General features: G+C 49.0%; 1 protein-coding gene across 1 annotated transcript in view; it reads left to right on the forward strand.

Annotated features, from left to right (window-relative positions):
• The window catches only part of ARRB1 (arrestin beta 1), a 104,986-nt gene that overhangs the window by 58,980 nt on the left and 32,655 nt on the right, over positions 1-13,351 (forward strand). Inside the window, exon 2 of the mRNA XM_056858100.1 lies at positions 12,083-12,113. Coding sequence (XP_056714078.1) covers positions 12,083-12,113 — 31 coding nt within the window. The remainder of the gene's footprint in view (positions 1-12,082; positions 12,114-13,351) is intronic.

Here is a 13,351-nt window from a genome sequence, read left to right on the forward strand (position 1 = left end):
AATATGCTTCCCAAGTTGGAAAGGTCCTGGTTACAGGTCCTTCGATGGATCTTTGCGGCTGCTGCTCATGCCCTGTATGGCAGCTGGGAAATAGTATTAGGGCCAGGCACCCTTTTCCACCATCTTATCAGAAGGTTAAACCAACCACATACTATATGATATGATAACGTTTATTGTTTGTGGCCGAAGGCCATCTGTCATTAAAAACTGTGTCATAAAAAAATAACATTAAAACAGTCTGACCACCCCCCCAAATGCTAGTCATTAAATACATCAACTACCCTGATTAAAAACAGCTTTAGCCCGAATTTTCTTGGCTGCTAAGAGGAGAAAGAACGGCTTCTCTGAAAAGAAATTTAGGCCCTTTAGAAGCGCTGTGAGAAATTTAGATCTAGGCTCTGAATAAAGAGAACAGAATAAAATAAAGAAGAGGAAGAAGAGTTGGTTTTTATATGCCAACTTTCTCTACCACTTAAGGAAGAATCAAACCAGCCTACAATCGCCTTCCCCTCCCCATAACAGACACCTTGTGAAGTAGATGGGGCTGAGAGAGCTGTGACTGGGCTGTGACTAGCCCAAGGTCACCCAGCTGGCTTCATGTGGAGGAGTGGGGAAACCAACCCGGTTCACCAGATTAGCCTCCGCCGCTCACGTGGAGGAGTGGAGAATCAAACCCGGTTCTCCAGATCAGAGACCCCCCCACAAACCATCGCGCTTAACTACTACTCCACGGTGGCTCTCAAAATATAATGCATTAGGTCCTCTGGAACTGTGGTCCTCTGGAACTGCATGCTGGAAGGTCCATCTGTGGAGTTTGCAGCTGTTTTTCTCAGGCGTGTGTGGGATCTCCAGGCGTGGAACCTCCTCGCCCATGTCTGGTTTGGCCCATAAATTCTCCTGGGATGCTCAGGTTTTGGGGGGAAATCACAGCCTAAAAGGCACCTGTCATTATTTGAAGTCTCAGCTGGTCGCTTCGGAGCGATCGGAGCCGGCAGCCTCCAGCCTGGCCTTCGATCCCTGCTGTTCCTCGAGTCGTTGAGCACGAAAATGTCATTGGAAGACCACAGAGGAATGAAATGTTATTAAGCACTTAGGACAGCACCAGGGCCTGGAGGAGCCACCCTTTTTCTCCCTTGCCAGCAATGTCTGGGAGCTCTTGGGACTTTCTGGCGGGTTCCCTACCAAGTCAAAAAAGGCCGCCGTTGACTGGACTGTCTCGACACCCTTTGATTGACAGGAAGCTCTCCAGGGCCTCACAAGATGCTCGCTTAAGTCCCAGCAGCTTCAAAAGGGAAATTGCAGCTGCCCCTCTCCCATTCAAACTGGGGATGCAGCGTGGAAAGAGGAAGAGTTTCAACCTCAGCCCTATGCTGTTTACTTCTCTCTCTGCTTGTTTTTGTTTCCTTTTCCAGGGTTAGTAATGGGGGGGGATGCAAAACTGTGCAGAGTTAAACCCTTTGCCCCCCTCCCATGAACCCCAGTATGAGTCCAGAGGCCAATTTATTTGCCATTTGTTTTTGTTTTTTTAATCCTGCAAAGTCCTAAGAACATCAGAAAGGCCCTGCTGGATCAGACCCAGACCCATCAAGTCCAGCAGTCTGTTCACACAGGGCCAACCAGGTGCCTCCAGGAAGCCCACAAACAAGGCGACTGCAGCAGCACCATCCTGCCTGGGTTCCACGGAAACTTAAATAATAGGCATGCTCCTGTGAGCCTGGAGAGAATAGGGATGCATCATGACTAGTATCCCTTTTGACTAGTAGCCATGGATAGCCCTCTCCTCCATGAACATGTCCACTCCCCTCTTCAAGTCTTCCAAGCTGGCAGCCATCACCACACATCCTGGGGGAATCTAACCCGGTTCTCCAGATCAGAGTCCGCCGCTCTTAACCACTACGCCATGATGTCTCTCCATGCCGTGCGGCTTCTCTCTGCCCTGTCTCGGCCATGGGGTTCCCTCCCGCTCAGGAGTCTGATTCGGTGCTCCTTCTGCGTCCAGACTTGGCTTCAGCCTGTAACAGCCTTCTAGATCCTGCTGAGGGGGAGTCAGATCCTGCTGTGACTCATCGACTTCCCTCCCGGGAATGGCTCCATTTGTAAATGTTATTGACTTTGTCATGTTTACGTAGCACGATAGGGCGGATAGGGTGGTTCTGCAAGAGGGCAGAAAAGCCATAGGTTACGGCACTGAGCGCAGAATCCGGCTTCTTGGTGGAATCTCAGCTTTGATTAAAAAGAATAAATTAAACCCACCAAGTTTCTAGCCCTCATGGTTGCAGAAGGATGCAACCATAGCAAAAAATGGAAAAGGAGCTTCCTTTGTTGACTCAGGACACTGGATCAGCATTGACTGCTTTGACTGGCAGCTGCTCATCAGGGTCTCAGGCAGAGAACAGTCTTTCCTCACACCTGAAATCTTTTTAACTGGAGGTTGAACCCAGGACCTTCTGTGTGCTAAGCAGGTGCTCTCCCTCTGCGCCTTCAAATTTGTGAACCTCCTTATGGCTGAGTATTGTCTGCTTTGACCATCAGGGGTGGGATATGCCTCCCCCAGTGCCATTTTCCTGACTTGAAATGGCCCCTTACTGTTTGCCCCATTGGGGATGATGGAGTACGTGTAGGTTTTCCTAAAAGAAGAAGAAGAGTTGGTTTTTATATGCCGACTTTTTCTACCTTTTAAGGAGAATCAAACTAGCTTACAGTCACCTCCCCCATCCACCCCCCACACACAATAGACAACTTGTGAGGCAGGTGGGGCTGAGAGAGTTCGGAGAGAACCGCGGTTGGCCCAAGGTCACCCAGCAGGCTTCATGTGGAGGAGTGGGGAATCGAACCCGGTTCTCCAGATTAGAGTCTGCCACTCTCAACCACGACGCCACATTGGCTCTCAGGGTAAATAGCCCCCCCATGTCCATTTTAGGCACATAGGGGCGAGGTATTATCATAGAGACCAAGACCTTCCCCTGATATTGCCTCTGGGCTCTGGCATCCAGAGGTTTGCCGTCACTGAACGTGGATCTTCCACCTTCTGGGCAGTTTCTGGGCAGTTTCCACCGTCTGGGCAGCTTCTTACCCAGGGTGGCCCCCAGGATTTCCTTTTGTGCCAGCTGCTTGCCCCACCATCCCTCCTCCGTCTGCTGGCCTGGCTCGCCAAGGCATTTGCCCTTTCCTTGGGCACGAGCGCCCAGCATGTCTGTGGGGGCAGGAGGGAATCGGGTCCTTTCTTGCAATGCAGCTCCCCTCTTGCATGCCAGGCAGGGAGTGGCCCCGTCGCCCAAATCCCACACGGGTGCCAGGGGATTCCTTTGTCTTCCTGGTGATGAGTGCATTTGAAAAGCTGCCCTTAATTAGTTCCTCGGTAGGGGCACAGCTGCCGTCGTCATGGCAACGGTGGGGTTCTGACGCTCCCCTTGGGAGGCGGGCCCAGCGGGTCCCCTTTTTAAGCATTTGCCTTTTTCTCTCCCTCCTGTCTCTCCGTGTCTCCTGTTTCTTCTTTGACCAGGTACGGGGAGAGACTGTCTGTCTGGGCTGGTGTCAGTTGACGGTTATTGGCTTTGATGGGCATTAAACCTCATTTGTGCCTTTGATCGTCAAAGGAGGCCCTGCTAATGATTCGCCAAAGCCAGCCCAATTTGGGAAGGGGGGCAGGGGAAGATGGAGGACGGCGATGAAAAATTCATGGCAGCATCATTAAAACATGAGCATCTCATGGGTGAAATCTGTAGTTATATGGAGAATGAAAAGACTCTGGTCGTGTGTGGGGCTGGTGGGTGGGGAGGAATAACGCCGTATTATATATTATATGGAGATAAAAGATGACTCCTTTTTGGATTAGCCATGTTGTTGTTTTTCATGTGATCATTTTTTTCACGGTGCTCTCTTAATAAGATACAGGTTGAGTATCCCTTATCCGGATTGCTTGGGACCAGAAATGGTCCGTATTTCGGATCTTTCCGTATTTTGGAACATTTGCATATGCACAATGAGATAACTTGGGGATGGGACCCAAGTCTAAACGCATAATTCATTTATGTTTTATATACACTTTGTACGCATAGCCTGAATGTAATTTTAAACAATATTTTCAATAATTTTGTGTACTCTGAACCATCAGAAAGCAAATTGGCATGCTGCTGAGGGCCTGCCAAAAGTCCAGTTTTTGGTTCTGTCCAGATATCGGATGGCCGAATAAGAGATACTTAACCTGTATTTCCAAGTTGACTTAAAAGAAGAAGAGTTGGTTTTTATATGCCGACTTTCTCTACCACTTAAGGAAGAATCAAACCGGCTTACAGTCTCCTTCCCTTCCCCTCCCCACAACAGATACCCTGTGCGGTAAGTGGGGCTGAGAGAGCTGTGACTAGCCCAAGGTCACCAGCTGGCTAAGTGTGGAGGAGAGGGGAAACCAACCCAGTTCACCAGATTAGCCTCTGTCGTTCATGTGGAGGAGTGGGGAATCAAACCCGGTTCTCCAGATTAAGAGTCCACCAATCCAAACCACCGCTCTTAACCACTACATGCTGGCTCTCAAGATGCATTAAAATGATTTTAAAAAATAAGAACGGCAAAAAAAACCAACATAAAAATCAGTGGGAACAACTATTAAAAGTGGAATTGCAAAGAGTTGGATAAAAAGCTGCAGCACTCTGTTTGCCAGGGTGGGTCTACTCGATTAGCGTGGACCCCTCTGCAAAGGGGCAGTAGGGAGTTCGGAGATGTGTTTGCTCCAGCTAAGGTGTGTGTGTTAAGTGCCGTCAAGTTGCTTCCTACTCATGGCTACCCTATGAATCAATGTCCTCCAAAACATCCTATGCTTAACAGCCTTGCTCAGGTCTTGCAAATTGGCTTCCTTGTTTGAGTCCATCCATCTTTTGTTGGGTCTTCCTCTTTTCCTGCTGCCTTCAACTTTTCCCAGCATGACTGTCTTTTCCAGTGACTTTTGTCTTCTCATAATGTGACCGAGGTACAACAGCCTCAGTTTAGTCATTTTAGCTTCTAGGGTCAGTTCAGGCTTGATTTGATCTAGAACCCACTGATTTGTTTTTTTGGGTGGTCCAGGGTATCCGTAACACTCCTCCAACGCCACATTTCAAAGAAATCTACTTTCTTCCTATCAGCTTTCTTCATTGTCCAGCTTTCACACCCATACACAGTAATAGGGAATACGATGGCATGAATTAATCTAGTCTTGGTGGCCAGTGACACATCCTTACACTTCAGAATCTTTTCTAGCTCCTTCATGGCTGCCCTTCCCAGTCTCCATCTCCTTCTGATTTCTTGGCTGTAGTCTCCATCTCAGGTAACCGTCTTGTATTGTGTCTTCGCTAGACTTGTGTTCCTTTTTCTTTCCTTAGATCTGCAGCTGTTTTCCTTGCATGAGATCCCGTTTAATCTTTAGTGTGAAAGCTTCTTCCCTGTTTTAACAAAGCAGACTGTGGCTCAAATCCTATTCACACGCTGAAGGCTGCCCTTATACACTAAGGACATGCATGCACGGAAGGGAGTTAAAGTAATTGGAAGCTCTGCCCTTTGTACATGCTCAGAGGTAGCCTTACCAGGGTTCCCCAAGGCACTGGTTACATCAGAGGCTGTATTTTATACTTTGGTGTGATGGCACTGAAGAGAAACATGCTTTTACATACAGGCAAACACACAGCTGCACTCGTCTTGTTAGTGGCTTCCTAAAGGCCCCTGGTTGGCCATTGTGTGAACAGACTGCTGGACTTGATGGGCCTTCTTGGTCTGATCCAACAGGGCCTTTCTTATGTTCTTATGTGAGAACACAGACGCAGGAGAGCTGGGTCTCAACCCCTCCTTCCAGCCATGAAACTTGTGGGGTTGCCTTGGGCCTCTCTCTCTGTCTTTCTCAGCCTGGCCTGCCTCACAGGGTTGTTGTTGATAAAGTAAAATTGTGGACAGAATGGTATTGTAAGCTGCTTTGAGTCTCCGCCAGGGAGAAAAGTGGGGTACAAGTAAGTTTCTACCAAGGAACTCAGGGAAACGCATTTGATCAGGAGGACTCTGGATGCTGTCTGGTTTCAGCAACATGAATCTGGTTTATTTATTTATTTCATTTATATCCCACCTTTCTTCCTATGGGGACCCAAATGTGGCTTACAACATTCTCCTCCATTTTATCCTCACGACAACTTGGCGAGGCAAGTCAGGCTGAGAGTCCGTGGCTTGCCCAAGGTTGCGCAGTGAGCTTCCCTGGCTGAAGTGGGAATTCGAACATGGGTCTCCCATATCCTAGTCCAGACCTTTAACCAGCGCACCACACTGGGTCCACAAGCAGATGCTTTAGTTTTGCTCTGGATTTGTGTACATTAGTGTTTTTGCTGCGCAAAGGGGTGGACTTTCACTTATGGGGAGAAGTCAGGGAGGGGCTGTGGCTCAGTGGCAGAGCATCTGCTTGGCATGCAGGAGGTCCCAGGTTCAATCCCCAGTGGCATCTCCAGTTAAAAGGACCAGGCAGTAGGTGAGGTGAAAGACCTCTGCCTGAGACCCTCTGCCAGTCAGAGTAGACAATACTGACTTGGATGGACCGAGGGCCTGATTCAGTATAAGGCCGCTTCATGTGTTTCTGTGTCCTGGTGGGCCTGGAGAGCCGTTGGCAGCCAGGACCAAGCTGAGACCCGGCGGGGATTCATCTGCTGCCGGTTCCGCTCCACTCAGCTGGCACCTGGGCCATTTTAATGTCCCCCTCTGGCCCTGCCTGCGCTGTCGATGCAAACGCTTTCTCTGCCTTCACTCGAGGGCCCCTGCCGGCGTGGTATTCTGTGCCGTGGGGATCTCTTAATTTGCCGCAGTCACGTGGCGGAAGCATTGCAGGTCCCGGGAGAGTCCTCGGCCTCTTGGGAGGTGCGAGCTCCATCGCTTGCCTCCTGCCTACTTTGCTTTCCTTCCCACGTTCTGCAAGGTGTGCAGTCAGGGTAGCTGTTTCTAACGGGCTGCAATTTGTCCAGCTGTTTCTGGATCTCCCCCCGCCCGGGGGGTGCTGGCGATGGGTGTCTGTGATTATCTAAACATGTCTCTTGAGCCTTGGCAAGAGGGTGGCAGGACAGGGTAAGGTCAGTGGAAATTGATGGCACTGCTGCGGATAGCTTCATGCGGGCAAGTCAGAGACACAGGGAGGGCACACGGGTCGGGCGCTGACCACTACGTTGGGGGCAGTGTTGGCCATTGCAATATTGCCTGGCCCTTAGCTGTCTCTCATGCATGCGCTCTCTCATGCTCTCTCTCCCTCTCCCCCCCACCCCGAACAACAAGGACATGTGAAAATGTGCAAACTGCAATTTGAGCATAATGTTTACTGAATGTTTGCCAATGGTTCTGCTGATTGGAATAGGGTTGCTAAGTCCGGCTTTGGAAATACCTGGAGAATCCAGGGCGGTGCCCAAGAAGAGTGGAATTGGGGAAGGGGAGGGAGCTCGGCAGGGTGTAATGCCATCGGGGGGTGTAGTGGTGTAGTGGTTAGGAGCGGCGGACTCTAATCTGGAGAACCAGGTTTGATTCCCCACTCTTCCACACAAGTGGCGGGCTCTAATCTGGTGAATCAAGTTCGATTCCCCACTCCTCCACATGAGCAGCAGACTCTAATCTGGAGAACCGGGTTGGTTTCCCCCACTCCTCCACATGAAGCCTGCTGGGTGACCTTGGGCTAGTAGTCACAGTTCTCTGCTCTCTGCTCTTTACCACGACACCATGCTGGCTTCTCATGAGTGATCACGCTTAGGCAATCTGGCCTTGGTAGTTCAAGGGACAGTTCTGCTCTCCCCTTTCAGCCCCCACAGGTGTGAAAGTTCATCGAGAAACCAGCAGCGACATAAAAACTCGTAAACTCTGCAAATCGGATTAAGCAGAGTTGCGTCAAAAGTTATCCCGGCAGCCGCTCAAACTGAAGCCTTTTATTATTCATGGTTTTCAAATGTCACCTGCCTTTATCCGTAATGGTGGGAAGGGATATTTTTTGCCAAGTCGCAGAGAACTGGCTCCCCTTTTCCTGACTCTGAAAAGAATAAATCTGGGTTGGAAAAGACTCGCGGAGAGAGAGATGTAAGACTTTTGGAAATCTGCAGGTGACGGATTTTAATACATGAGTGAACTGCAAACTTTTGCACTTTCTGCTTAGCATATGTACGTACCTTAGGTTTTAGTGCACGGACCTTATCACGTTTACCTTCGGTTTTGCCATCTGAGAGTTCAGGGGAAATAAAAGTTCAAAATCGAAAATACAGATTTTTGTAGTGAAGATATGAAAGTGTGCTATTCGGAAATAAGCAGTCTCTTGTGGTGATAATAGGGCTAGAAGCCTGTTTGGATATAGAGTTTATAACACTGAAAACGTTAAAACTAGTCAACAGCGTACTGTCATCATATCCCTGATAGTGTATTGATTGTGGATAAAAATCCGTCACATTGAAACAATGAACATATCTTTGAAAATGTGTTGTGTATATCTACAGTATGTCCAAGAATTGCCTACTGTAGATAGGGTTTCCAGGTCCTTCTTCGCCACCGGCAGGAGGTTTTTGGGGTGGAGCCTGAGGAGGGTGGGGTTTGGGGGGAGGGGAGGGACTTCAATTCCATAGAGTCCAATGGCCAAAGCGGGCATTTTCTCCAGGTGAACTGATCTCTATCAGCTGGGGGTCAGTTGAAATAGCGGGAGATCTCCAGCTGTTACCTGGAGGTTAGTAAATCCCTAAGGAGATAATCTCAGTACACAGCCACTAATCGTTTCAACATATGCAACTTTTACTTCTATACTGTTACAATATAACAGTATACTGTTACAATATGCACGTTATATATGCGTAACATATATATAACGTGCATATTGTAACAGTATAGAAGTAAAAGTTGCATATGTTGAAACGATTAGTGGCTGTGTACTGAGATTATCTCCTTAGGGATTTACTAGCCATATATCAGTACACCTCCAGTTCATAGTAGTTACCTGGAGGTTGGCAACCCTAAGCAGAGCCCCTGGGAAAACAAAGCAGCAGTCATGTAGTGCTGCTTCCGTGAGTAGCCTCCACTACTCATGTGTAGGAGTGGGGGATCAAACCCGGTTCTCCAGATCAGACTCCACTGCTCCAACTGGGGGTTGGGGTCTCTGGGTTCTGTTCCTTCCTCACTCTCTATCTCACTGCAAGTTTTGGTCTTCCCATAGTATGTACTTATGCAAGAGATTTGTGGACTTTATGGTGGTTGATGAAGAATAGAGGTGATATGTCCAACGGCCTTGTGACATCTTCAAGACTCGCGCGTCCGTTGCGGCAGAAGGTTGCCTCCGCGGTGTCCCAAGGCGCTTGGTTGCTTGGCCCGCAGCAGACTTAACACACAAACACACCCTGTCGGAAGTTCATCCACAGAGATTTGCGTTCCCAGATGTCGGTTTGTGCGGCAGTAATGAGAACTAATTGAATTGCCTCTGACGAAGGATGTTCATCTGTTCCTGCTTGATGCGAACACTTCGCTGTGTTTGCGGAAAGGGGTGGTAGGCAATGGAAACCAGCGTTGAATTGCCCATTCCTACGCTGATGTGAGCATTGCAGGAATCCGGTTCTCTTTGTCCACGGTTTTCTCAGCGGGGGCATCTGTGTTCTCCAGACCGGCAGAAGCGCTTGATGTGGCAAATTGGTAGCAACTTTTCCCCGCTTGTGCGCATGGACATGATGCGAAGACACATGCACACGCTTGGCTTGTGGCTGACACGGAACTCATACTTGGGGGGACGTGGGCAAAAATAAGTATCGGAGCAAATCTCTCTCTTGTGGTCTGCAAAAGGTCACACATGTTGCCCAGCAGGACTATTTACTTCTGGTGTTTTGGCTTCTGTGTGTTGAACGGAGCGTGTGCGGATTCTGACCAAGCAGGCAGTGTGATGCGATAGCTAAAAAGGCAAATGCGATCTTGGGCTGTATGAACAGAAGTATAGTGTCCAGATCATGCAAAGTGATGGTATCGCTTTGCTCTGCTCTGGTTAGACCTCACCTAGAGTACTGTGTTCAGTTTGGGGCACCGCAATTTAAGAAGGATGTAGACAAGCTGGGACGTGTCCAGAGGAGGGCAACAAAGATGGGGAGGGGTCTGGAGACCAAGTCCTATGAGGAAAGGTTGAAGGAGCTGGGGATGTTTAGCAAGGAGAGCAGAAGACTGAGAGGGGATATGAGAACCATCTTCAAGTACTTGAAGGGCTGACTCATAGAGAGGATGGAGCGGAGTTGTTTTCTGTTGCCCCAAAAGGTCAGACCAGAACCAACGGGTTGAAATTAAATCAAAAGAGTTTCCGTCTAGACATTAGGAAAAAAATTTCTAACACTTATAGCGGTTCCTCAGTGGAACAGGCTTCCTCAGGAGGAGGTGAGCTCTCCTTTCCCTGGAGGTTTTTCAGCAAAGGCTAGATGACCACCTGTCAGCAATGTTGATTCTATCACCTTAGGCAGATCATGAGAGGGAGGGCATCTTGGCCATCTTCTGGGCATGGAGTAGGGGCCACTGGGGGTGTGGGGGGGAGGTAGTTGTAAAATCCCTGCATTGTGCAGGGGGTTGGACTAAATGACCCTGGTGGTCCCTTCTATGATTCTATGATTCTAAAGCTTGAGAGCTGCCTGGGTTTGTAGTTGCAAAAGCGGCCGAACGAGTGGAAGAATGTGTGCAGGAACACAACATCCCCCCTGCCCTGACTAGAGAGCAACATGAAGAGACAAGGGGTAGTCTCTTCTTGTCCCCCACCCCTTTCCATCAACAATGGGGAAAAGGCAAAATGTATCAAGGTGGGGAGGGGACCAGCTCAGCGCCAAGATGGCTGTGCATGCAGCTCTGCTTTGTGACTTCCCATGTTGCAGGGCTAGAAAGAGAACATGGGCAGAGAGCTGTTGCAGCAGTGGGAACACAGGTTAGCTCAGTCTCCCTCCGGGCTGCTCGCCTGGGGACATTTTTGCTTCACCCTAGGAGAGATGACAGCTAGCAATTTGCAACAAGAAACTCAGGACCATATATGCTTCATGTGCTCTGGCTCTAGGCACTATGGGGGCACAAAGAATGCTCCTTTCTGTTCATAGCTCCCCACATCAAGGAAGAGAGTCAATCCAGAGACTCTAAGGCAGGGATGTGAAACTCAATTGTCATGAGGTCTGGATATGACATAAATGTCACTTGTAAACCAAAAAGAAGCAGAATCAGTGTTGTGCAAACGCTAGAAGTAATAAAAAAATAACAACACTAGGCTATAATATTTTATGCTATATCAACAAAAATTTCTTTCAAACATGACGACACATCTTATAATATAAAACATACGTTCCGTATAACATACACAATTGCACAAAAACCAACCCACCCCCCCAACGGAGGTAACAGCGAACCCGAGATATAAATTAAACTCCATTTACGCTATCAGCTTCTTCGGTTACTTGACCCGCAAGGTACAAAAAATCCAGTGCATAATCTCTTAGTAGCTCCTCAAGAGTGTATTCCTACTGCATGGCTCTCCGGAAGGCCCGTCTTCTTGATCTGCCTCTTGCTGTGGGTCTTTGAAGATTGTTGGATTACTATATCTACCTGACCTTCTTGGCACTTCTGTTCCAGAGAAGGAAGAAATGTTACATGGTCATTTAAAGTTACAGACTCACTTATTGATTTACCTGTTGAACTCTCGGGTTCGCTGTTACCTCCATTGGGGGGGTTGGGTTTTGTGCACTTGTGTATGTTATATGGAATGTATACTTTATATTACATGATGTGTCGCCATGTTTGAAAGAAATTTTTGTTGATATAGCATATAATATTGTAGCCTAGCGTTGTTATTTTTGATAAATGTCACCTGGTCAGGCCAGGCCAGGCCTCCCCAGCCCAGATCGAGAGCGGGTGGTGGTGGTGGTGGCTGCCTCGACTGGCTCACGGGCCGGATAAGAGGTCTCAAGGGGCCGGATCCGGCCCGCAGGCCTTACGTTTGACACCCCTTCTCTAAGAAGTCACCTTGGTTTTCTTCCTTGAAATGGCCAGAGGATATTTGTGCATGTATTGGGATTTCCCCGCCTGCTAAATTCTCTTTTCCCCTCCCTCTCTTGTTTTGCAGAGTTTTTAAGAAGGCCAGTCCCAACGGAAAGGTGAGTCGAATTTCTCCATGGATTCTTTGGAGCAGGAGTCAGAGGGGAGAAAACGGAGCGGGGAAATCGGCTGATTTGCAGCATCGATGTGGCTGTCGGGGCCAGATGCGGCTCAGTGTTTTAAGTGCACGGAGATGTCCCCATCCTCTCTTGGGCTGGCTCGGCCTGCTTGGAAGGGCCACAGCTCACAGGAGGACTTTGCGTGCAGGAGGTCCCCGGCTCGGCCTTCGACACCTCTGGCTGCAAGGCTCATAGGTGGCAGGGCTGAGAAGGAGGTTGTGGAACCCAGTGGTTGGATCCTGTGAATTTGTTCCACAAGGGGAAGCTCTTTCCTCAGTTCGGAGGAACCTTTTCCCTAATACAAGAAGAACTTAAGTCGGGGTAAGTGCCTTCCGTGGGAGGAAAGGGACTCCCTAGTAGAAGAGCTAGATTCAAGTCCAACAGCATCTTAAAGACCAACAAGTTTTTTTTTTGGGGGGGGGATGAGATTTTAGACAGTCAAAGCTTCCTTCATCAGATACAAGTCGGACTGGAGATCCCTGAGCTGTTATATCCCATACAGAAGGTGGGAGAGGTGTTCCAAAGAAAAGAGTCAGGATGCAAAGGATGCGTTTTGCACTGTACCTTGACATCCTGACTCCCTTCTTTGCAACGCTCACCTTCTAACTGGGATGCAAGGGCTCAGGGATCTCCAGTCCAACTTGTATCTGACAAAGGGAGCTTTGAGTCTCGAAAGCTCATACCCTAAATATCTTGTACCCTGTTGGTCTCTAAGATGCCACTGGACTCGAATCTTGCTCTTTTACTGCAGACCAACACCTGAAACTTCCTAGTAGAATGGATCTGCAGGATCCAACCCGTGGCTCAGTGGTAAAGCCACTTCTTGGCATGCAGAAGGTCCCAGGTTCAATCCCCGGCATCTCCAGTTAAAGGGCCCAGGCAAGTAGGTGATGTGAAAGACCCCTGCCTGAGACCCTGGAGAGCCACTGCCAGTCTGAGTAGACAATACTGACCATGATGGACCAAGGGTCTAATTCAGTAAGGGAGGGGCTGTGGCTCAGTGGGAGAGCCTCTGCTTGGCATGCAGAAGGTCCCAGGTTCAATCCCTGGCATCTCCGCCCAAGTCTCTTTCTTTGCTGAGAGCTGGTCTTTCTGCTCCTTCCCCCTCCCCACAAGTGCTGAGTTTGAGTCCTGCTTGCTCGCTCTGCCACCTCACTAGGTGGCCCCATATCTTAGCC

This window comes from Euleptes europaea, chromosome 12, assembly GCF_029931775.1.
Source record: "Euleptes europaea isolate rEulEur1 chromosome 12, rEulEur1.hap1, whole genome shotgun sequence".
NCBI classification, from domain to species: Eukaryota; Metazoa; Chordata; class Lepidosauria; order Squamata; family Sphaerodactylidae; genus Euleptes; species Euleptes europaea.